This window comes from Diorhabda sublineata, chromosome 8, assembly GCF_026230105.1.
Source record: "Diorhabda sublineata isolate icDioSubl1.1 chromosome 8, icDioSubl1.1, whole genome shotgun sequence".
Lineage (NCBI taxonomy): Eukaryota > Metazoa > Arthropoda > Insecta > Coleoptera > Chrysomelidae > Diorhabda > Diorhabda sublineata.
Window position 1 is genome coordinate 4815708 of NC_079481.1, and position 23928 is coordinate 4839635.

The 23928-nt window shown below is 32.1% G+C and overlaps 1 protein-coding gene across 2 annotated transcripts in view; it reads left to right on the forward strand.

Annotated features, from left to right (window-relative positions):
* Positions 1-23782, forward strand: part of LOC130448367 (high-affinity choline transporter 1) — a 34540-nt gene extending 10758 nt beyond the window's left edge. Inside the window, exons 3-9 of one of the 2 annotated variants that reach the window (XM_056785725.1) lie at positions 1577-1806; positions 1904-2366; positions 3531-3852; positions 4408-4583; positions 6719-6946; positions 7223-7432; positions 14226-23782. In XM_056785725.1, the coding sequence (XP_056641703.1) occupies positions 1577-1806; positions 1904-2366; positions 3531-3852; positions 4408-4583; positions 6719-6946; positions 7223-7422 (1619 nt within the window). In that variant the 3' untranslated portion in view covers positions 7423-7432; positions 14226-23782. Of the gene's footprint in view, positions 1-1576; positions 1807-1903; positions 2367-3530; positions 3853-4407; positions 4584-6718; positions 6947-7222 lie in introns of both variants that reach the window. The other variant, XM_056785724.1, reaches the window with a different exon arrangement.
* The last annotated feature ends 146 nt before the right edge of the window (positions 23783-23928 follow it).

The following is a 23928-nucleotide window of genomic DNA, read 5'->3' on the forward strand; positions in this document are numbered from 1 at the left end:
TATCCTGCAAATTCATCAAACAACATGCTGCTATAATCATTTGTACAGCTTCGTCAAAATTTATTTTATCTTCAATACCAAAGGTTTCAGTTTGTGAAGAACTGGTGTCCATTTTGTAATCATTACAAATAACAACGTGAGAAGTACTGCACTTTGATTCATAATTATCGTCCGGGAGCCAGCAACAGAAATACACGACCAAATTCTTCTTGAGAGATATTTAGTAGAATGCATCAGAAAGTTGTATAATAAAGCCTAGTGAACGTTAGCTGCGGCTCGGTAGGTGGGATGAAAAAAAAAGGAATTTAGTCATTTCCTCCCAACTAAACATTTGAGAAACTGTGTACAAAGGAAACAGAATAATCAGCTGACTATACTGTGTATTATACGTCAATTGGCGCCTTGAAAATGGAAAAAAGAAATATATTTTCAGTGATTTCCTCTCAAATGAACTTTTTATCGATGACAGCTTATATGTAGATGTGAATAAATATATAAGTGAGCTGGCTATTTCCCTGTGAAAAAATCGTTAGCTGATACTTTGGAAGTTATTACATAGGAGTTAAGCGGAAGCATCTGTTGCATCAGCTTACGTGGTTTTCCTCGACTCACTGCTAGCTGATATTTTTTTATATATCACAGCAGTATATTAACAATCAGCTGTCAAATTTTCATCTGGAAGGAAGTTTTTGTCGAGTGTGGGAGGCTACTGCCGCTTATCCTACTTATCGAGCCGCAGCTGACATTCACTAGGTTTTATTACATAACTCTCTGATGTATCTCACCGATTAACTTTCAAAAGGAAATGATTAAACGAATTTTCACCTGGTTACCGGATTATTACTTGTTTGTGGGGGTTTACTCAGTTCTTAGAGATCACTATTTTATCAATATATACTCGAGGAGATTTTCTTTTACCATGACTTTAATCGATATTATAACCTAAAATGTGGATAAAGTGAATGAAGTAAACCAACTGCACATGACAATTGATGTCATCCAAAGCCCGCGAAAATAGTTGCTTTGAAAACAAGCCAAATTCATCTGAAAATTATTTCACTTCAATTGACGGAATATATATTTCCTATTGAAATTATAGCTATATACAAAGTGAATTAGAAATAAGATTACAAGAATTGAGATTATAAAAAAATGCGGTAATAGAGAATATTTATTACCAGGAAAAAATTCCTCCAACAGAGTAAAATCTCAAACAGGTATATCTACCACTGGAGTGATCATCATCATAATAGTTGAATTATAGTTCTGTAAATATCTTAAGGTCATTTTTTTGCCACGTACTTTCTCTTGTGCGTTGTTAAGGTTGTTGATTTGTCTTGATTGTCAAAATTTTGGACAGTCGGTTATTAATGTAACTCAGTTAGTTAAACTTTAAGTAATCTGTCGTTGATTGATTGTGACCAAGGTAAGAAACTTGTTTTACATCCAGCATAAACTATTATAAGAATAGCGGCTCTGGAGTTAGGTTTATTTGTCCACTTTTTCATTCTTTCAAACGTGTATAAGTAATTATATGAAATAAAATTCTTCATTACAATAATTTACTACTTTTCAGCAACATGGGTCGGTGGTGGCTACATCAATGGGACAGCAGAAGCCATCTATACGTCAGGATTAGTTTGGTGCCAAGCTCCTTTCGGATATTCTCTAAGTCTAGTATTTGGAGGCATATTTTTTGCAAATAAAATGCGTCAACAAGGCTACATCACTATGTTGGATCCATTACAAGATTCATTTGGAGAGAGAATGGGAGGACTCCTTTTTTTACCAGCGCTCTGCGGAGAGGTAAGGTATAATTTCATTCCTTTTGTATAGTATCGAAGGCATCTAATGGTTTAATCCATGAACAACTATTGTTATTAAAAAGTCTTTCTATTGGTAGGTATTTTGGGCAGCTGGTATTCTAGCAGCCCTCGGAGCAACTCTTAGCGTTATAATAGACATGGATCATCGGACGAGTGTCATTTTCAGCGCCTGTGTGGCTGTTTTCTATACTCTATTCGGAGGACTTTACGCAGTAGCTTACACAGATGTTATACAACTATTTTGTATCTTCATTGGGTTGTGGATGTGCATACCATTCGCTTGGAAAAATGAACACGTCGCTCCTCTTTCCTCGATGGAAGTTGACTGGATAGGAGAAGTGAAAAGAGAGGAATTATTTTACTATATGGATTACGGATTATTATTGGTATTCGGAGGAATTCCTTGGCAAGTGTATTTCCAGCGGGTACTGAGTAGTAAATCAGCAGGTAGAGCGCAGGTTTTATCGTTTGTCGCTGCATTTGGGTGTGTCCTGATGGCGATACCACCTGTTCTGATTGGTGCAATTGCCAAAGCTACAGGTAAGAGAAGTTTAAAGTCCTACTAATCAAATAATTTGTGGGAAGCCTAATAAAAAACTTGTTGACTCATTTTAAATTAATTATCTAGTAGGAAAAATGATAGTATTTTCTTTAACGCCTTTACTTTTCTTTTTTTTTCAGTTTTCAATGTAGTTTCATTATCATTAATAATTGAATGGAATATCATTCTTTGAACTATGTCGAGATCATGTAGTTTGTATTTTTACATTCAGGCACAGAGGATCATAAAATTTTTGTTAGTTTTCACCATGCTTCTGAATGAATCTGGCAAAATAGAGTAAAAAGAATATGAAGTATCGATTATACATTTAATCTTCGAAAAAAAGATTCAAAAAACCGAAGAAAACTCACGAGAATAAAATACTAGAACTCATTCGTCTCATTTAAGGATTTGTAACCAATAAGAGCTCCGATTTTGTGAGCGTAGGACAATTAATCCCTAAAATGATGATTTTCTGACATCTTTTGATGCAGTTATTAAGAAAAAATTGTCAAGAAAGAACCTGTACGCTTAACGTAAGGCCCCACGAGAGTTCCTAGGGCAGCCCTCAGAGTTGAGTTGTTTTCATAGAAACAGTCTTCTATGTTCTTTTAACTTCACTATCACCTTTTTTATCAATTCTTTTGTCTTTGATCAAAGAAACGTTGATTAGTCTAGGTTAGGAGAATGACTTCGAGTGTATTCACATGATAATAGAAGGACCGAGATTAGTAGTTAAATAATTGTCGCGAGGGCCCTGTACCTCTTTTCCAAGTGGGAGTTTCAAGATGACTCCCAGAAATTTGGATAGCAGTAGCTTTTTTCCAGAATTTTTATCCTACTTGTAGCATCTTCTACTATTTCTCAGTAATCTTCGAAACTAATGATAGTCCAATCTACTGGCACCAGGTCTCCACAACTATTAGTACTACCGGAGTTATTTCTACTAGGGTATTAAGGAAGTGTCCCACGAGATAAGATAATTCTAGAAAATTACTTTGCAGGTTTTCCGACGTTATTCTACTGCTACATTTATGATATTAGCATATGTGCCCTGTTCATCTTTTTATCTGGTATTACTGATAATCTTCCATTGCCCAATTATTCATTCAATTCAAGTTTTATTGTAATACCAGTAATAAGTGTATATATACTTTTTACAGCTTGGAACGAAACTGGTTACAAAGGCCCATACCCGCTAACAGTAGATGAAACCAGCATGATCCTTCCGATGGTACTACAATATCTCACCCCAAGTTTCGTATCTTTTTTCGGTTTGGGTGCTGTATCGGCAGCTGTTATGTCTTCGGCGGATTCAAGTGTTTTATCGGCCAGCTCGATGTTTGCTAGAAATGTGTATAAGCTTATCTTCAGACAAAAGGCGTCGGAAATGGAAATTATTTGGGTGATGAGGGTATCGATACTGATCGTTGGGTTCTTGGCGACAGTAATGGCTTTGACGATCCCATCAATATATGGTTTATGGTAAGTATATGATTATCAAATACAAATATATCTTTATTGTGATGAGATGGTCAATTAATTGAACACTCAAATTGAACATTCAAATACGAGTCCTGCCTTATTTCAATTGGCACATTTTCAAAATTCTGCAGAACAAGTACAAACTAGCTTACAACATTCTGAAAAAATTTTTTTTAATTATTAATATACACTTGCATTAGAAGCGACAGACATAGAGCAGAAGAGTTGAGTAGAGCCCAAAATATGAAATTTGAGGGAAATTTATCTTTATACTAATATGCCTATTTTGAATCTATTTTTATTATGGATTTGGGTCGATACGGGTATGAAATATAGACTAAAATATATTATTCATGTACACATTTTGTCCAAAGTCCTGATTTCTGAGGTCATATACCCATTTTTTTCTGAATTGAAGTCCTTAAATAACTTATTTTGAGTATGAATTTAACATATTATGAGTGAAATTTGCAATTTGTGCCAATTGAAACGAGACGGAGCTAGAATTAAATGTGAAATTATTTGTAAAAAAGTTTTGTATCTGATATTTTTCAGGTCTATGTGTTCAGATCTGGTGTATGTTATCCTTTTTCCTCAGCTTCTCATGGTGGTTCATTTCAAGGAATATTGCAACACATACGGTAGCCTAGCAGCTTATATTGTAGCATTTTTGGTGAGGGTGTCAGGTGGAGAAGAGCTTATGCATTTAGATCCCCTTATAAAATATCCAGGTAAAATTTTTAATAGATTGAATTCTATAGAAAATCAAATATAAATAAATTTTACCCACTTCATATTTTCATTATATATCTCAGATATTTGAGATTGGATGCGGAAGATTATAGTTTGAAGAGCAAAAATTCTGATGAACGAGTTCGTTGAAGGTGTATCCTATCCTCCATGCTGTTCAAATTATACATAGAGAAGGCTTTTTTCGAAGAATAAGCAGATAGTTTCTCTGAAATATCCGGTGTGATATACATACTAGAAGTTTATATATATTATTTCTAAAGCCTACTAAATCGTATTAATGGAGAAACTTCAAAACTTGTTTGGCGAAGAAATATTTTTAAATGAAGAAGACATCGAACAAGACAAGCAGCTTTATAACCTTAAGACTTCATTTCTGTATTGTGAACAAACTTGTAATTTCATTTTATAGAAACTTTCTTTAAACTAATGATTGAGAACATACGCTGAAACTAAAACAGGGAGTGGGTAAACCACCAAAATAACAAGGAAAGATCTGAAATGAAGTAAACAGTAAAAATCAAATACACGAGGATGGTTTCAGAAGTTCCTGGCCCAACAGAGAAAACACAAGAATTCTGGGAAAAAATATATTTATTTTTCATTGTAATCTTATATTAGTTCTATAAACTTTTCCCAGCGATGTTCAATAAGCTCTATATGCTTTTTATAATGATAATTTTACTGGACACACTGCACTACCACTACACCAACACTCACAATTAAACTGTCTGTCGCGGGTTTAGATAACCAAGTTATCGTCTTCTGAGACTGAGAATTTAGTTTACCTTCATTCTTTGAAGACGATAACTTGGTTATCGGAACGCGCGGCCGATATTGTATGTAATTGAAAGTGTTGGTGTAGTGTTAGTTTAAATAGTGTGTTCAGTATGGATATCATGATTATAGAAATTTCAACTTAGTTATAATAAGAATCGTCAAGATCCTTCAAATAGCTACTTTCTGCCATTTATTCAACAAAAAATAATCCAAGAGGGCTAAATTAGTCAAATAGAGTGCATGAGGTAGCAGTTCAATGTTTAATTCATGGATTTGGGCCATTGCAATAACAGATGTGTGAACTGGTGCATTGTGCATTAGAAAAACACTCTCTTCTTAGCCAAATGCGGCCGTTTTAAATAGATTCTTCCGCTGAAACGTTGCAATAAGCTCGCATTATACTTGCCTTTGATATTTTTTCCTTTTCCAAGATAGTCAATGAAAATCATCTCACGCGCTTTTCAGCAAACCAACGCCATGATCTTGCCTGCAAATGGACTGGTCTTTGACCTGCATCCTAGATGCCAGCATCCCGGATGCTAGCATCCTAGTATAATGGTAGCTTAAAGCTGATGGTAGATGACATTGAATGATTAATTTAAAAGTTATATGCATTACAAAAAACTGTTATCATGTTTTTTGGGTTGAAAAAGTGATTATTACGTTCCATTCCAATAAAAATTGCTATGTTAATTGTGTCAGTCTTGATAGCGTTATTACTGAAGATTGTTTTGTGATAAAAATCCTTGAGATTAAATATCCGACGAAGTGCAAAGATCAACTGGTAGTGCTGCAAAGCTTGAAAATGGCGAAATTAAATTAAAAAAAAGCATTCCTTACTTTTCTCAAATACAGTTACAAATATGCGTAACTACGATGTTTCTCTGTGATTATACTTATAACAAAAGTGATTCCGATAAACACGAAAATATTTTAGGTCTGCCACTAAAGGTCGTATTTGAAAATATAGACCCCAAAATACTGAAATTTATCTTATAAAATGGCATTTTATATACAATAATCGAATTCATGAATAAATTGTGCGCATTTTTCAATTTGCATCAATTCAAATAAAAAGAGGAAGGAGTGGGAAACTTGTTATGAAAAATGCATCTAACTCCAACAGTTCTGCTTAGCCTTGTCACCTGGGCGCATTTTTCTTATAATTTTTTATCCTTAAAGCTGTGATATAATCCGTTCCTGATATATAGCCGACGAACATTTTTAGTTACCCACTCGGTACATACCCTGCAAGTGTTATTTAAAAATGGATGATTGATTAAACTTATGATATATGTGCAAAATAATGTGACATATTTTCTTTTACATTTTCAAGGGTGGGATGAAGAAAATCGGAGGCAGTTATTTCCATTTCGAACGTTAGCTATGTTAATGTCCTTAGTGACGTTGATAGGCGTATCCTGGTGGACCAAATGGGTATTCGAAACTGGTAGACTAGCACCCGGATACGATTTCTTCCATTGTGTGGTTAATATACCAGAAGATATCCAGAGGGTTGGGGAGCCAAGTGAAGAAGGTGAACAGATGTCGATGATGGCCTCAGGTAAGTAGATTTTTATGATGGGAATACTTAGGGATTAGATGTATACCAAAAGTGCGTAAAATCAGTAATAGAGAGCATATTTTAATGGATATAATTACGATTCCAAAATTGCTGAACTGCTACCACCCCATTTGAGTGCCCTTCAAAGTCGAAAAACTTTAAATTGTTAATGAAATTGTGTGAAATTTCTGCTTCATCATCAATAATTTCTTCTTGTTATTTCTCATACGATGATTCTTGAGCAAATTATTGTCTATTACTTTTTTATTGTTGAAGGTGCAATGGGAAAACTTTATGGAGCAGCAACTATGGTGGGTAAAGACGAAAGAAACGGCAGAATCAACCCCGCGTTAGAAACAGATGACGACGATATCCCATCATCTGAATTGAACAAACTAAAGGGCTCAATAAGCAGTGGGGGAGGTGCAAGAGCTATATCCATCAACCCCATAGATAACTCCCAAACAACGCTATGAAATAAAGAAGGTAATTCCTAGAATATATTAGGTGTAATCAGTCATTAAATAGAGATAGATGATTTTTTTAATGATGTATATAAACAAAGACAAAATATGACACGTCAATTTAAAAAATATAGATAGTTTGGGACTGTTGAGAGAAAAAGATTGTCAGGTAATGTTAATAAAACTCGGCAAATTGAACTTCGATCTTGAATAAAGTTATAAGATGATTCGATGTGAGTGTATTTTGTGAAAGAAAGAAACTAATGGCACTAGGTTGAGGAATATTTACTATAGTGTAGATGTAATTGCTTAAAAACTAGTTTCGTTTGAATTATTATGTACATTTCCTCAATATGGGACATACTAGATTTTTAGCAAACCTTTGCAACAATTTGAAATAGATATTATTTGACTTCTCGAAACTATTTAGAAATAACGGAAATTATTAAAGACATAGTTTGCTTTTCCAGATGTAATATATTGTGGAATAAAGATGATGTAAAATTATATCAATTTATCATAATCTTGAAGTTTTATCTCGAGTACGAGCAATATAATGAAAAATTTACTTAAAAAAAAACTCAGATGTACAAAAGATTTGTAAGGACAACTTTTGAAGAATAAGCAGCACCTTCAAATAATAGGATAATGAGAGAATATTCACATTATAGAGAATATTAATAGATAATAAATATGATGATGAAAATAATACCACAAAAAGAAAACCACGTTCGGGAGCGTCAGAGGTTGTTGGAAAATATTAAATTTAGCGTGAAATCTAAAGCGAAATAGAAACCACGGTTAAAATGCTGGGAAACTCCAGAAGATGCGGGAATTATAGTATTAATGCGTTTTGTTTTGGAATATCTTTTTCTTTCAATAGAAAACTGTGTTAAACCTTCTTCAGACGCTGAGCTTCTTTGTTTGCCCACTGTTATCATTTTTTCCTGACCTCCTTTTGATATGGTCTCGTTCACGTTTTCCGATCCATATAACTACATTCTGAAAGTCTAATTCTGATCCAATATCCTAACTATCGGAGAAAGGGAGAGAAACAGGTTCTTTGGATTGTTGGTGTATGGAATAGGAACAATAATTAGGTGATATAAAGTATATTTTAGGGTTGGCTATTCGTTAGGAAAAATGTTTCTTTTCAAAGCTCTAATTCTGTTTCTCATTGTTTAAGTGTTCTCATTCCAGTCATCCTCGTTACTATTTTTGTTGTTTGTCGTTCTTTGTTAGCTATAGTGATTAATTTTTAGTTGACTACCCAATATTATATTGTCTTCATCATGTACAGCAGGTGCTTTAGGCCAGCTTTAATGATAATTTGAAATCTGTATTACAGAATTATGCACAATTTTAGTTATGAATCCTTGAATTTGGAAAGACTGCTGGTAGAACCCCGTGACTTCTTAGAATTATGCGCAATTTTGGTTATGAATCTTTTAATTTGGAAAGACTGCTGATATATCGCCTTGAATTCTTTCGCAAGTTTGGGCTCGTCGCAACAGCATTTATCTGAAATATATCATTATATGAAATTTTGTTTCTTCATTATACATAATTATCTAATGAACATTAACATTTAAATTAAGAAATACATTGAACATATTTACATTAGTTAAGTCAAAATTAGTAATTTTGGTGATATGCTGTTTTAGACCTTACTAAATTTTTTTGTGAGCATTCTGTGAGGATTTTGTTTTCATTTTAAAAAACAAATCTATTATTATTCAGATTTTATGGCAAGTAACAGGAATTTTATAATGCTTTTAATAGAAAAAAAAAAGAATTTAAGGCTTCAGTAGCTCATATTTCGTATTATGGTACTGTAAACGAGAAGTAATGCTTCAGATCAGATTTTGAATAACATCTAACAGAAGATTAGCGGTAATTAATAGAGTTAAGTGGGGCCGTGCATTTATCACTTCAAGCATAATCTTAAACGGAACAATGAGATATTTTAGAACCAATGTCAGTTATGATCGAATTTGTCGTCGCCACTCTGCAAGACGGAATCCTGATCCATTGGAAAACAATAGTCGACTTCAATACTGTATGTTGGAAAGTGGCGCGCGCTTCATTAGGTACATTTCGAGGAGATAATTCGGTTCTCATTTTCTATTATTTATATTTTTCTTCACAATTAAGTTGATTTTTCGAATTAAAAGATATAAAAATAAAATGTTACAGGGTGATATAAATATTATATCAAAGCCTTTAGAGAAAGTTACTTTTTCCAGACTTTGTAACTTTATTCGGAGACTCATATATAATATTTTAAGTGTAAATATGTATATAGTACAAGTTTAAGAGTAACACCCTGTAGAAATTGTAATATATTCAATGAAATTAAAAGTAATCCCTCATTTTAGTATAACTATTAATTTCCCTGGATTCGAATGAAAATATGAAGTTAAATAAAAAGAAAAGCTAAAAGACAGAGAGGAAGAAATTAATAGATTTTGTAATGATGATGGAAACGGCCAAAACTTACAAGATATCCCAAAAGAAGATTCTTTGGGTAGTTATCGATTTCCATTATCTCTTACAAGTCGTTTGATCTTCAAATTATTTTTGCAAATTAATTTTAGTTACTCAATTGAATACGTTTTGACAACTTTAGGTGATAAACATGTAAATAATTATAAATATTATCACTCTAACTTTAGTATACTCATTTTTATGATCACACATTTTCTGAAACACTATCTAGTTTCGTATATATTATAAAAAATTCTACACCCACGGATAACACCACAAAAGACTTAAGAATTGAGTGAATGCATCACTTTATGAGTTCCTGGAGCTCCAAAAAAACAAAAAAAAATGAATAATAATTGGCTAGCTGACCTAAGAAATGATTAATAAAGAATTTTTGCGGGAAGGAACCTTATTACGTCAATAGGAGTACGAAAACTACTCTGAAACCAATACGTAAGCTTATATAACGATGTTTTTTCAATTGTTAGTAGATAATTGATGAAAAAAGCGCTTCTTTTCAACGTTTATTTCAAAAAACATATGGAAACGTTATTTCTTCGACTAACACCATGTAAAAAGTGACACGAACGATTGTATGAACAATAGTTTCACCACTTCAGTATGACAAAGTGATATAACTTGGAATTAAATTCGTTTCCTTGCTTCCAACGACAAAGACTTGTGGAAAGGAAAAGCTCCATTCCTGCGAAACGGCACATTCTATGGAACAACCAGTTGGTTGGTCAGAATACCTGTCAATACATCTCTTCAATGTGAACATTAAAACTGAATTTCGGACTGTAATTGGCATATAAAAAAACTACCGTTGTGTCGACTGACTGAATATTTTCACTTTCTAAATGGCTTCTTTCAAATAACATATACGTGGTATAAATAACGAAAATTCAAGAAATAGAATTAGAGCAAATAGAAAACGTTCTGGATCAGATGAAGTACACCAGATTTTAGGTTAGAATGAGAATATGAGTACTTGCAAGACTGTTGCACATTTGACAAACAGTTACTCACTTATGAATTAACTCAAAAAATAAAACTAGGTACCATGCAGACTCGATAATCCGAACTATCCTTGTGAACACACTAGAAACGCTCTTCATGTGATGATTTTGGTAGATAGTGTGTTCAGCATGAATATCACCGAAGGTTTTCGGATATTTTAACTAGATATAGAATAGAAGCAACGATTTTACTTTAGCAAGTATTACTTGATAATAATAAATATAAAACAAAAAATAAGTTGATGGGAGGGCAAACAACAAGGGCAGAGGATACGCGGACAAAGTAGAGGATCTTTTAAATCAATGAAATGAAAATTGAAATGTGAAAAAAGAATAGAAAAAAAATTGAGAAAGGTCTACCGAAAGCAGCGTGAAAAAGAGTGTTTAATGAAAAATATCAACAGGATTTAAAAATAGAGAAAAAAGCGAAAAGGTGGAAAAACTAGGAAAACAAAAAGAAATTGTTGAAAAATTGAGAAATGAAGGAAAAGAAAAACTAGTAACACAGATTAATTTCATATTAACATTAATACAACGTAAAGAATAAAGAGGAATTGGGGATATGTAGTTAAGAAACCAAAAAAAAAAAGGAATTTGAAGGAATCAGTAGAAATATTGAGAGTGTGAGTTTCCCTTGAAATATGGAGTTGATTAAGTATGAAAGAAATGTTCATCTTGAACGACTATATAATTGATAAGAAGTAAATGGAGAAAGGAAAATAAACGGAACTCGGCCAATGCACAAAGGAAGAGATGGACAATAATGAAAAAAATACAGAGGAATTATTTTCTTATGGAGTTGTTAAGAAGGGCAGAAAGAAACTATGGTTTTAAATTAACTAAGAATCTAATTATGTTGTGGCATGTAGGTATTTGAAAAATTATGATAAAATGATATTTTTTTCAATAACTTCATCAGCTTTTTTGTACAAAAAGTCTGTAGTATTATGAGTATATAAGAAGCTATCGAACTAACAAATTATTCTTTTTTAGTAAAACATATATTCCACGAGAAATGATTTTTAAAAATTAACTACTGTATCGAATTCATATACTGATAAGCATATTAAAATGTTCTTAACAAATCTATCTCTATTTTTTAGACAACGATTAGATCCCTGCCAACCTTCCCCAGATTTAGTATAATGTGTAGATGCTGTTAATATCTTGATGAAATACTGCTGAGCAGTTAAGGCTTGTTTTTAAGTTCAGAAGTTTATATAATTGTTAAAAAATATTAATATATCTACACATAGACCTATCGTATATTATAGAGTCACATATTTTGTTATTTATACCTAAGTGAAAATAAGAATCATAACATCATGTAGAACAGAAATTGTTTGAATAGGAAATAAGAGAATCAAACATGGTTTTTTGTAATATGCTATTCGTTCAAACTGGTTTTCGATAGATTTTATTTTGATACAAATACATATTGAGTTCTTTTAGAAAAAAGTATGTTGTTATTTTGGTTGTTTCAAGTTCAAATTATCAGAATTTGGCTTTAATAGGTACAATCTAGACAAAATTGGAAAACTTGAAATTATATTTAGAAGGCTATTTTCCATTATAATATTATACAATACATAAATTGTTTTTCTCGTTTTCTGATTTCTTAATTTTGTTTGTTTGTTTTCAAAGAACACGACTAGGGTAGTCGTCCTTCTCTATTCACTCTCCAATCTCCAATAAAATCAAATTTTATGGACTATTTAACATGATTTGCTTCACCACTCAGGTACTAATTGATTAAATTCTCAGTTTTATACTACCATAACTCATAAAAATGGTTTTCTCTTACATTTAAATATGAATTTTAACAAAATATGTGACATTATCTGTAGAAATTTTAGTAACTATACTTTAAAAATCTATCAACATATCATCTTTCAGATTAATAAGATTTTTATTTTTACTACACAGTGAAAACATCTGTGATTATTCATTTTTAAAGGTGATATAATGCAGGATTATACAACAAAATCAATTTATATTAGTACTATTATCCATAAAAGGTATACAAATAAATATTTCTAGAAAAACGAAATTAATTAAGACGGGCTACTAGATATGTAGATCTGCCCTCAGTATATAGAAATGGATTATTTCAATCATATAAAAAACAATTTTTAGACGATATCTACATTATTTTTAGATATCCCGTCTTTCTGGTAATATAATGAACTTTTTTTTCAATCCGATCGACAAGTTTTTCGTTTCTGAAGTTAAAATTATACATTAACTGAGAGAAAATAGAATAGTTGAATTTCGATAGTTCTATAGACTGTTTAAATGTACTAAAAATGTACGAAAAACTGTCTTCGGGATATGACCCTTATCTTGTGGAGACTAAAAATAAGTTTTTATTTTTTTCCCAAAATTTCAGTCAATCTAGGAACTTGAAATTCAGTGATTTTCATGCACCCACTAAACATGGGTATACCTTACTTAATTTTATATCAAACCTTCTTTCGAAATGAAGATTTATGAAAGAAAATTACAACAAAACCTTTGTTTTATTTAAAAATATTTTTCATTTACAATTTTTTCAATAAATTAAACGGCAACTGTAAAATGTAATACGATTCAAAATGAATACTGGAAATAACTACTTCTGACCAAAATATATAAAATAGCTTACGTGTCGTGGATTGCCAAACACGTTCAAAGATTAATGGTGTCAAGTACTATTTAAATACGATTCTCCAAATCGTTCATTTTAACTATGAGGATGAGGACAATGCTGGGTCCTTCCTTGACCTGAAGTATCCTGGACCACCATCGTGCATGAATCACTTGTTTTGCCTGATATTGAATGCGATGTCTTCAAGTAGTGCAGGGAAATCATTTTCGAGAAAGCTGCTGTGAGAAATTCTATTCAATGGCTGAGGCAGGAAATCATGCCCGATAAAATTGTCCTCTACAATACCAATCCACACGATCACTGGAAAAGCATTTTGGAAAAGGTGGTCTATAATCTCATGGGGATTCATGATACTCTTGGATAGGAATATTGAAATACATGTGATTAGTTTTCTGCAAGTGCACGAAAATAACAGAATTTCTAGTTTTTAACATCACTGAAATTTTAGAAAAAAAATGAACCTCAATTTTATTGACCATCTTTCAAGGGTGATATCTCGGAAAGGAAAAGGCTTAAGGCAATTTCATTACAGGACAGACACGTCTTAATTTAATATGAGCAATCACGTCCTGAATTTTGTCGCATGAATTTAGAAAAAACGCTCTGTATATTGAAGGTGATAATGATAATGTTTTATATATAACAGTCTATTTATTTAATAGGCACATCTCGTAGATAAAAGGCGACTACAGCAAAATCTTTTCATAAAAAGGAATATTTATTGAAATAATGTAGTTTCACAGAAAATTGAAATATTCTATTCTTAAAACTTACTTTGTAGGACGAACGTATCCTGTATTATGAAACTTTTATAATTCCGATCCTTTTTGTAATGTGAACATTGTTGATATTTATATATTTACCAATTCTATTGTAAATATCAGGAGTCAACTAAATATGGTGGTGAATTTTATTTGAAACTTCCCTGATGATCGATGAATATTTTTTTAATAATATATTTTTACGTAGGGCATCATATTATATAGTTGACATTTAGTATGTTTTAGGGAAAGGGGTCATCCATAGATTACGTCACACGAATTTTATGATTTTTTCACCCTCCGTCCTTTCACAGCTGGTCACATTTGTGAGACATCTCCCTCCCTATTGTGACGTCACATATTTTGCAAATTTAAATTTAGAGATTCTTTAATGAAAATAGCGGTCTCAAAATTAGTTTTATGATTAACAAAACAATTATATTAATTAAAGAAATCAACAAAACACAAAGTATTGAGAGAAATATATCAATTAATCTTCTAAATATAAATAATCTCGAGTCCTTGGACTTTGAATCCTTTTCTATAAATTAATGACAGAAAAATTAGTTGTGTCAACATCTGCTTCATTCGATCATTCAGCATCATCTTCATCATTCACACAAAGAAGTTCTCTGGCACGTCTTGTAGCAATTCTTTGAAGACAAAACTTCGCGATAGGTAAAAATTCTTGTTGCTCTTATGTAATTGATGGTGTTGATTCATAACTTTGTATGATGCAAAATATATACCATAGATACTAGATTATCGCTTAAGTAAGTTCGCTTCGACATTAGGACAGTAGCTATCATACGGAACTTGATTCAAATGTGGTTACGTCTGACTACTTGAAACAGGGGGTGGTAAGAACCTTCCTCGTAATGGTCGCCAAAGACTGGATCGTCGTACACCACAACATAGGAGAACCTTATACTATTTGTAATAAATAGTGTCCTGTGACGAATACCGGATGATCAGTTTGATGTAAATTGGCAGTCGGTAGCGGAATAATACAGCAGGTATCAAGATTCAATTACCTGGGAGTGAATATATCTATTCTCACATATGCCTCAGAAATCAGAGCCGAGATATCAACAACAAAAAGAATAATGAGAACCACAGAGATGAAAATACTACGAACCATTAAGGGAGTCACCCTCAGGGACAGAATAAGGAATGAAGAGATAAGAGAAGAATTGGGCGTACAGGATGTGGTGAGATGGGCCAGGGCACGAAAAAGATTCTGGAGGGATCACGTAGAAAGAATGCCAGAAGACAGACGGGCAAAATGGGCTAAAACTCAGAGATCGAATACACGCAGACCTGTAGGCAGACCAGCAAAGAGATTGTACGCTTCTCAGAAAGATCCAGACGAAGAAATCAAGATTAGAATTGGAAGGCATTTGTACTCAATGTTTGTAAACAGAAATCCAAACCTCCATGCCAGAATAGGATTCATGGAAAAGTTTTCAAAAGCAGGCATTTTAGAAAGACTACGAGTGTCTATTGCACGAGTATTTGTATTAGATGAAGAATGTTTTTCACTACGAATTGCTATGTATCTAGACCCAGAGTGTGTCACGGTTTCAGGTTTTCCTTCACCATATTTCTCTATTACAATACCTGCATAGACAAAGTGAATATTTTTCTGCGACTATGAAATAATAAAAAACCTGATCTGGACTCAAAATTGAAGCTAACGATTCACACAGTTGTATATGTTTTTGAAGTTTTTGAAAAGTAATAGTTTAAAGTTAGTGTTTTAACATTTAGATTATAATAGATTTTGAAGTGTAGCGTCACGAAATTAAGGACACTCCATCCCATTCGTTTACGTGTGTTGTCATTTATGGATGGCGGTGAGTTAAAAATGGATAGAAATTTTTTTAAACCGAAAATGTATGAACAAAAAAATGTTGCAGGGTAGAATAAACTTTTGGTGACTATATTTAATGAAGTAACTTGAATGGAATTGTTTTCAAATTTTCAATTAATCTTAGTCTGAATTAACTAAACATATCACTCTATACATATCAATAAAGTTAATTGGATATAAGGCGCACATTATTTAGAAAAAAATATTAATTTTGGAATCATATTTTATAATGTCCACATCGAACTCGTCGTATATTGTTCAAAAAACTTTGTGCAAGTTTTTTGGAATGTAAATTAATTCGAAAAAAAATGTCTCAATGTACGAGCCGAAATGAAAGAAATATGATGAATTTCCTGATGCATAACGAGAGTAATATTTATTATAAATAATTTCTAATATACAATTTTGTTATTAGAAACTAAAGAAAAAAATTAGAGTTACAACAAACTCAGCAATCGTTTTTAGTAGGCCACAACTTCTATTTATTGAGAAAAATATAACAGCATAAAATATGTGGATATAAGATTTTCCATCAGTTCTTTAGGGCTGGAATCCTTAACTCATTAAACGGTTTGGGTGTTAATGCGCCTTTTCAGCACAAGATATTTATTGATACGTTCCAAACCCGTACACAAGTTTAGTATATCATGTCTTCTTTTAGATAGAAGTCAAAAAACCTGGTGTGAAAATTAACAAACTGTATAAATGTGCCTTATTAATAATGTTCCAATTAAATTTTAACAATGGAGTTTTATATTTGATGCTGCATGCAAAAATAAACAAGTGACCATCTCATAGCATCTTCCACGTATCCAGCAAATGATATAAAACTTCCACTAATCTATAGACACAATTATAAACTAAAAAAAAAATGTAAGAAATCCAACTGCTCTATCTGAAGGTTTCAAACATTTTTGAAATTTCATTTCAGTCTTGGACTATTCACACATCAATTTAAGATCATACAAATTATTTATAACAGATTTGAATGAATTGTAGTGAAAGGAGTCCCAACAATAAGAATCAGAAATAACAGAAGATTTTGGAAAAAATTTCGATTGCAATTACGAAACAATTTACTTATTCACGGCTTTTTTCTTCAATTGCGCGGAATTGAATGGGATGATGTGTATTAATAAAGTAAAATCAACCAATTTTGAGAGAGATCTTCTTATATAAATATGTGCTGTGCATCCAACGTCTCACCCAATGCATCGACATAAGGATGTTAAATACCGGTTTCCGATATGGTACACCAGACTAAAAGTTTTCAGATTTTGGTTTTGTATTCCACGTCATTGGGACAATTTTTCATGTCATCTGTGTAAAAGTCGTAATTTCTTTTAAAATCACATTCTCTGTAAAATGACGTCTTCTTAATGGATGGCAGCATATCGAAATTCTTCGTAACTGCTTTTCAGTATATTTTGAATATTTCTTCCTTTCTCTTTAGTTTTAGACTGTTTTTCGTATATATTACCAATCTATTTGGATTTTCCGAAGTCAAAGCTTTAGGCCGCCCACTTTTTGGAAGGTTTAAACATGTTTAATATTCTGCTCTATAAATATATTCACAATATCAGTTTTTGATAACCGCCCAACTAAACTGTACTGTACTTTTTCGGATATTCAACTTGTACGCCATAGCTGAAGTGAAATTTGACAAAAATTGAAAAGTAAATTGAAACATGTATGTTTTCTATGGCAACTAGTTATTCAAAATCAAATTAAAGGGAACGAATTTTTTCCAAAATTTATGTTACTTATTAAAAAAACTAGATTGAGAGAAATAGAGGGTGAGAAGACCTGAAAAATAAGAGAAACTTTATCTTACATCCTGTAGATCTAACAAGGATTAAAAGAAAAATTGGGCGATAAAAATAAATCAGAAACCCCAAATCATTTATATGAATGTATCTGCACATAGGTTTGCGAAGCTGCTTCTGAATGTCGAATAAATGGTCTACACTGCAAAATAGCATGTTAAAAGTATAAAAGAATGTTCTAGAGTCTAATATGAGATCGTATAGAGTTTATAGAGCCCACAATTTTAATAAGTTAACTTTTAATTTTATAATTTCATTCACTGTAACTGATATCTAAGGTTTCCAACTTTAATAGTATATCCATTATATTATTTCTAACAATGGAACGTATCAAAGACAAATATTTGTACTGAATCAAAATTTGAAATACTCTTAGCAGAGGACATGTGACAATGTATATGATTTATCCTTCATATGAATATCAGGAGTATCGGTTTTGTGGCACTGTTGAACAATCACTTTATATTTATAATTTTGATTATTTGATTACCTATAATATGTTTATATAGTTCTTTCATTTCGGTTAGAACAGCGATATATCTCTACGTAAGACATAGACAAGCGATACTTTCATTTGTGAGTGTGAGTGAAATAATCTATTTGAATCACTTTTAGAATTTCACACATATCTAAATCATTAAAACTCTGAGAGCCATATTTCACAAAAATATAATGAACGTAAAATAAACGTACTTTGAAAAAAATGTCTAGCGAATCAAAACTCTCTATTCCAATTATTTTGAATTGTTTTATTTGAAGAAATTTTGGGTCTCAGTGTATTTATTATAAGAAATTATCTTGATGTTGAATGTGGTGAAACAATAATTAGTGTATTTCGAATTTGTTATGAATCTATCTATACATATTATATGATCTGATGGAAAAAGATTTTAGAGAATACATAACGTTATTCTAAGTATGATAAAATGCTGTTTTTAAGTAAGTTTCATTCATTAAAATTTAAGTATATAGTGCAATGAAAATCTCATTTCTAGGATTGTAATTCGGTCACCTTGGGTCAGGAATATCATAACCATTTGTGGTAATACCTAAAACTAATTTTTTTTATCAATTTTCAGAATTTGTAATCGAAATAACTTCAGAATTTCATGATTTCTATCGATAAAAAATATTCCTAATGATATCTTATCACAATTAGTGGTGTCCCTTATAATTTTTATATAGTAATAATTTTTTTTAAATTAATAATATTAGAAATAAAACAGTGAGCGTCCAAATATACTAGGGAGCAGAAAAATGGACTCAAGCTCCACGCTCTTCTTATAAAAATCTCCAGAGAAAAATCTGTAGCTTCTATTTTTTTTTTCTAATTATGGCATCTTCAAGCCATCAGTCTCAGCTCTATAATAAGTGATCTATGTTATTTTGGAGTTATTTTTTTATAAAGAAAAAAATTCAATTGAAAAAGAATCTTAAACAGTGAAAAATACAAACATTAATACAAACTTAAATTCGACAAAATAATAATTTATATGGATCGAATGAGTTTTTTCACTAGATGCTATACCATTCTTCAGTAAGCGCCATTTTGAGATCTATTTTCATAGCTGGTGAAGGGTTTTTAGACAGAACTTTTGTCTTAAGCTCATTCTTGATGAACCTACCATGCAGGCTCACCCTGCTTTTGTCTGAAAAGAAGTCCTATTGATGGTCAGTCCATTTAACGTGTTCTTTGGTGAATCAGGCTGAGTTCTCTGAGTTCTTGTTGGACTTGAACACCAGTGAATGCTGGATCTAGCGATGTGCTAACAATGAATCGGTCATTCCTTTTGGATGTGTATCTTTTCTTTTGGGAACGGCGTCTTCGGTGAAAAATATCAGTCTCTTGGTAACGACGGTAAACTCTTGAATCAGCAGACTGACTCATGTCCAGCGCACTGGCCACTTGTCACTGACTCTTGCCTCACAATAAAGTGACTGTATTCATTTTCAGGTAGATGATTGTTGGTTGACGCTTGATGGCTATCTGATAGTGGTAGGCCTCTTAAAAGGGTCAGTCAACCCTAATTAGCACTATTGTAAACTATTATAAAAAGAGTGGTTAACAATTGATGGAATTGAGTAGAAGAAACATCACAATATTGTATATCATTTTTCCAATGTTATCACATTTAATAGTTTATCAAAACAGTTTCGTGTTTTTTTTTGTCAGCGACTTGCGATTGCTGGGATATCGCCTGAGTTGATTTTTTTGCTCAAAAGTTTATATTCATTTCCAGATTTTAAGCATTTCTGAGTAGATTACACAGCTCACGTATATCGTTTTATGTTTAAATCAAACCTCATTAGATTTAGTACAGTATATTTTATAGTAATTTAACGTTAAAATTGAATATTTTTTCTCATATCGACTAGGAAGATTTATGAAATTCTGAAATTTATTATTAAAATTCCAGTTTAATTCAAATATGAAAACTTGGAGTTTTGGACGATATTGCAGAAACCTTAGGTCATTCAAAATGAAGTCTTATGCTAATACTAATGATTGAACTCTAGTAAAAATGAAAACTAACCTCAAGCTTGCTGATTAACATTGGATATGACTGGTTTGATCGTACAAACAGTCGATTTTGTTATTTAAAATATCCAGTAGCTTCGTAATTCTTCTTTGGATACGGCTGAAATGTCAATCTCACAATCCAATAGGAAAAATTTCATCATCATGACATGTTTTTCGCAATAAATCTACAATGATAAGAATATGTTTATTCAAGAATATTGAATTCATTATAATTTCTATGGAAAAAGAAATACCAGATAAGAATAACTTTTCTGTTTAGAAAACTCACCTCGAACTTGCTGCGTTGGTTTAGAATGAAAAAAGAGTACAGCTGTTCCTATTGACAGTTGATCTCTACGTGGTAGTCAGTTACAGAGTATTCTAAAGATAGCGGCCCTTATAGATCTTTGAATAATCTGTGATTATCCAACGAAGCCAAAATAATGATATGGATTGAAATGAAAAAAGTATGTCAATATAGGTTTGAGGAAGGTCAAATCGTCATATAGAATAAAAATAATTAAAACAGAGTACTACTATTTTTGCCGGGACACACTACTCCGATCCGATTTTGCTATAAAGAACGGATCGGTGCAGAATCGGAACGGGTAAGCACACGCAGTAAGCACTATACGCTTCCGAGTTACTTCCGATTTCCAGCTCGAGGTCGATATATCCGCCATTCTCGATTCAATTAAAATCGCGAAAGTTTCGGTGCGCAAAATGATAAAAAATTTCAGCAACTGCGATTAAGTCATGGTGGTACTTTGTTTTGATGAGGAAGATGAAAAAATTGAGAGACATTTCTTGGAAAACAGAGGGCAAATGCAGATTATAATTACATTCTTATTTTCTTATTATCGTCCTGATTTATTACAGATATACAATGTACTTCCTATTCAATAAAATTATTTATCCCTTTTTTCTTTAAATTATGTTTATGTCTTTACTTTGTATGTAATAAATAGGGAAAATATTCTAATCTGTAGTGTACCTTTGACATTGAATTCCTTCGCAACTTTTTTCCCGATCATGTCTTTGTCATACAGTACTGGATACTTCCTCACTTCTTCAATAACCTCTTCCGGTTTTATACCGGAAATTATTGCCAATTTCCGGTATCGCATCGGAAAGATGTATGATAATGTGTGTCCCGGCTTTAAAAACGATGATTAGTTGAAATCCTTAAAAATTATTTTTTCTAAAGAAAATATCAATTCTCATCATTGTGTATTTATTTGTAAAATAACTGGTTCGTCCCAAAAGAATGGAACCTACCTTCATATCTCCACATAGTTTTCAAGCAATCCCTTTAGTACGGCATCACCAGTAAGTCTTTGTCAATAAGTTTTTGTTTACAGTACCTTTCGAATTCGTTGTATTTTGTTACAGCAAGAATCAAAAGGTATATTTGGTTAAAACTAAATATATTTTTACTGGTGGTGATGATGATAGAAACCAAACAACAGAGAGGAAGCAGTCTGACTTACCAACAGAAAAAAGCGCATCAAAGTCTCAGTAAAGTGCAAACAATGTTTTCTTTCATAATTTGTTTTGTATTACAAATATGTTCCAATATCAATAAAATATACTATGTTAAAGTCAGGTTGGGACAAGAATTAGCTAACTAAGATAACGTGGGAGCTATCGAACCATGAGCAGTAGTATTTAACAAAGCGCCAGCTTCCGTAGAGCTTTAGCGACTTTAAGATGATAAATAACGCTTGAATGACTTAGTTTCAATTGAAAATAGATAATTGAAACAATTTTTTTCAATTCGATTGCAAATTTACAATCTACTCAAAACATACAGAGTAATAAGTAAATGAAATGGTTTCTTGCTAAAAGACTTAAAGCGGGCACCATCCACTGATGGGTCTCCGTAGATCAATCTACGAGGTCTTCTGGTCAGCGTCTTTTCAATCTTCTCTGTTCCATTTGATTAGTGTGAAACTTGGATATTAGTAGATTTTGATGGTTTTCGTTGCGGTTTTTGTCTCTCATCGCTGGTGTCTTCATTGATGGTTGGAATACCGAGGTCTGTGACTAATGTGTGGTTGCTTATAAACCACGGAGCATTAGCTATTATGCGAAGTATTTTATATTGAAAATTTACAGTATCTTGGTGTTTGATGGTTTACTGCAACCCCATAGCTCTATGCCATATGTCCATATTGGTTTTAGGATTTTTTTGTACATAAGTATCTTGTTTTCCATTGTTAATTACGATCGTCTGTGGATTAGCCAGTTCATATTATGAAGTTTTAGCTTTAGTTGTGTGTTTCTATCAAGTTAATTTTTGGTCCAAGTGTAGTTCGAGGTATTTGACTTCTGTTTCCACTGGAATCGGCATATCGTTAATGGTCACTCGCGGACAGACACCTCGTTTTGTGGTAAACGTGATTTGTGTGGATTTGTCAGTGTTGACTTTCATTATCCACTTATGTAGCCTTTCTTGTAGAACATTTATGTGGTATTGTAGCTTTTCGGATGCTCTTGTAGGGTCTGTATCTGAAGACATTATTGCAGTATCAACTAAGAAGGTAGCGATTAAAATATCGTCCGTAGTTGAAAATTAAAACAAATGTATTCAAATAAAATCTATGAACTGACTTACAAGGTGGCTTAAGGAAGTGGTAACACCACTAGGAACGAAATAGGGGCTATTTTAAAGGATATCACTTACAAGATGTTAAATAATGACACCAATGTGTAGGTATCAACGTATGATTATGAGAAGAAACAATTTTAGGTTGGAAAAATACTTAAAAACACATTTTTAACGGTAGCAGCATGTTTTGCACCGGTGCGGTAGTTGACTCAATTTTCCTGATATTTTTAGTGTATAGCATCCTGTTGAGCAACTTATTCTTTCAGTACATATCAATAAAATTATATTATTTTTTCGAAAAATAGTTGATTTGCTACTCGTAATCAACTAAAAATTATATTGTTTCTAATATTGAGTCGAACAATTACTATTATCAACAGCTGATTTATTAAATTTAATTTTAATGACCATTGCTGAATATATTTGAGTTGTGAAGTCAACTATGTTGTTGAACTAAACTAGACAGTATATATTTATGAGAAAGCTATATTTGGTATGTTATGTATACAGAAAAAATTAATATAGACTGTTGAAAACTAGTGTAATGAATGCTATATAGTACTTATATGTAAAAAGTGTTAGAATATCTTTAGAATCTTGTTGTATCTAATAAATGAACTGTGTAAAGATTTTGTTTTATTCACCACAAAACCTAACAAAATAATTTATAATGCTATTGGTTCTGAATAATTAATAGAAGGTGGAGATACAAAATTTGATTTAACTGTAAAATCATCTTTAAAAACAGACCTGTTTTTTCACATTATGACGGT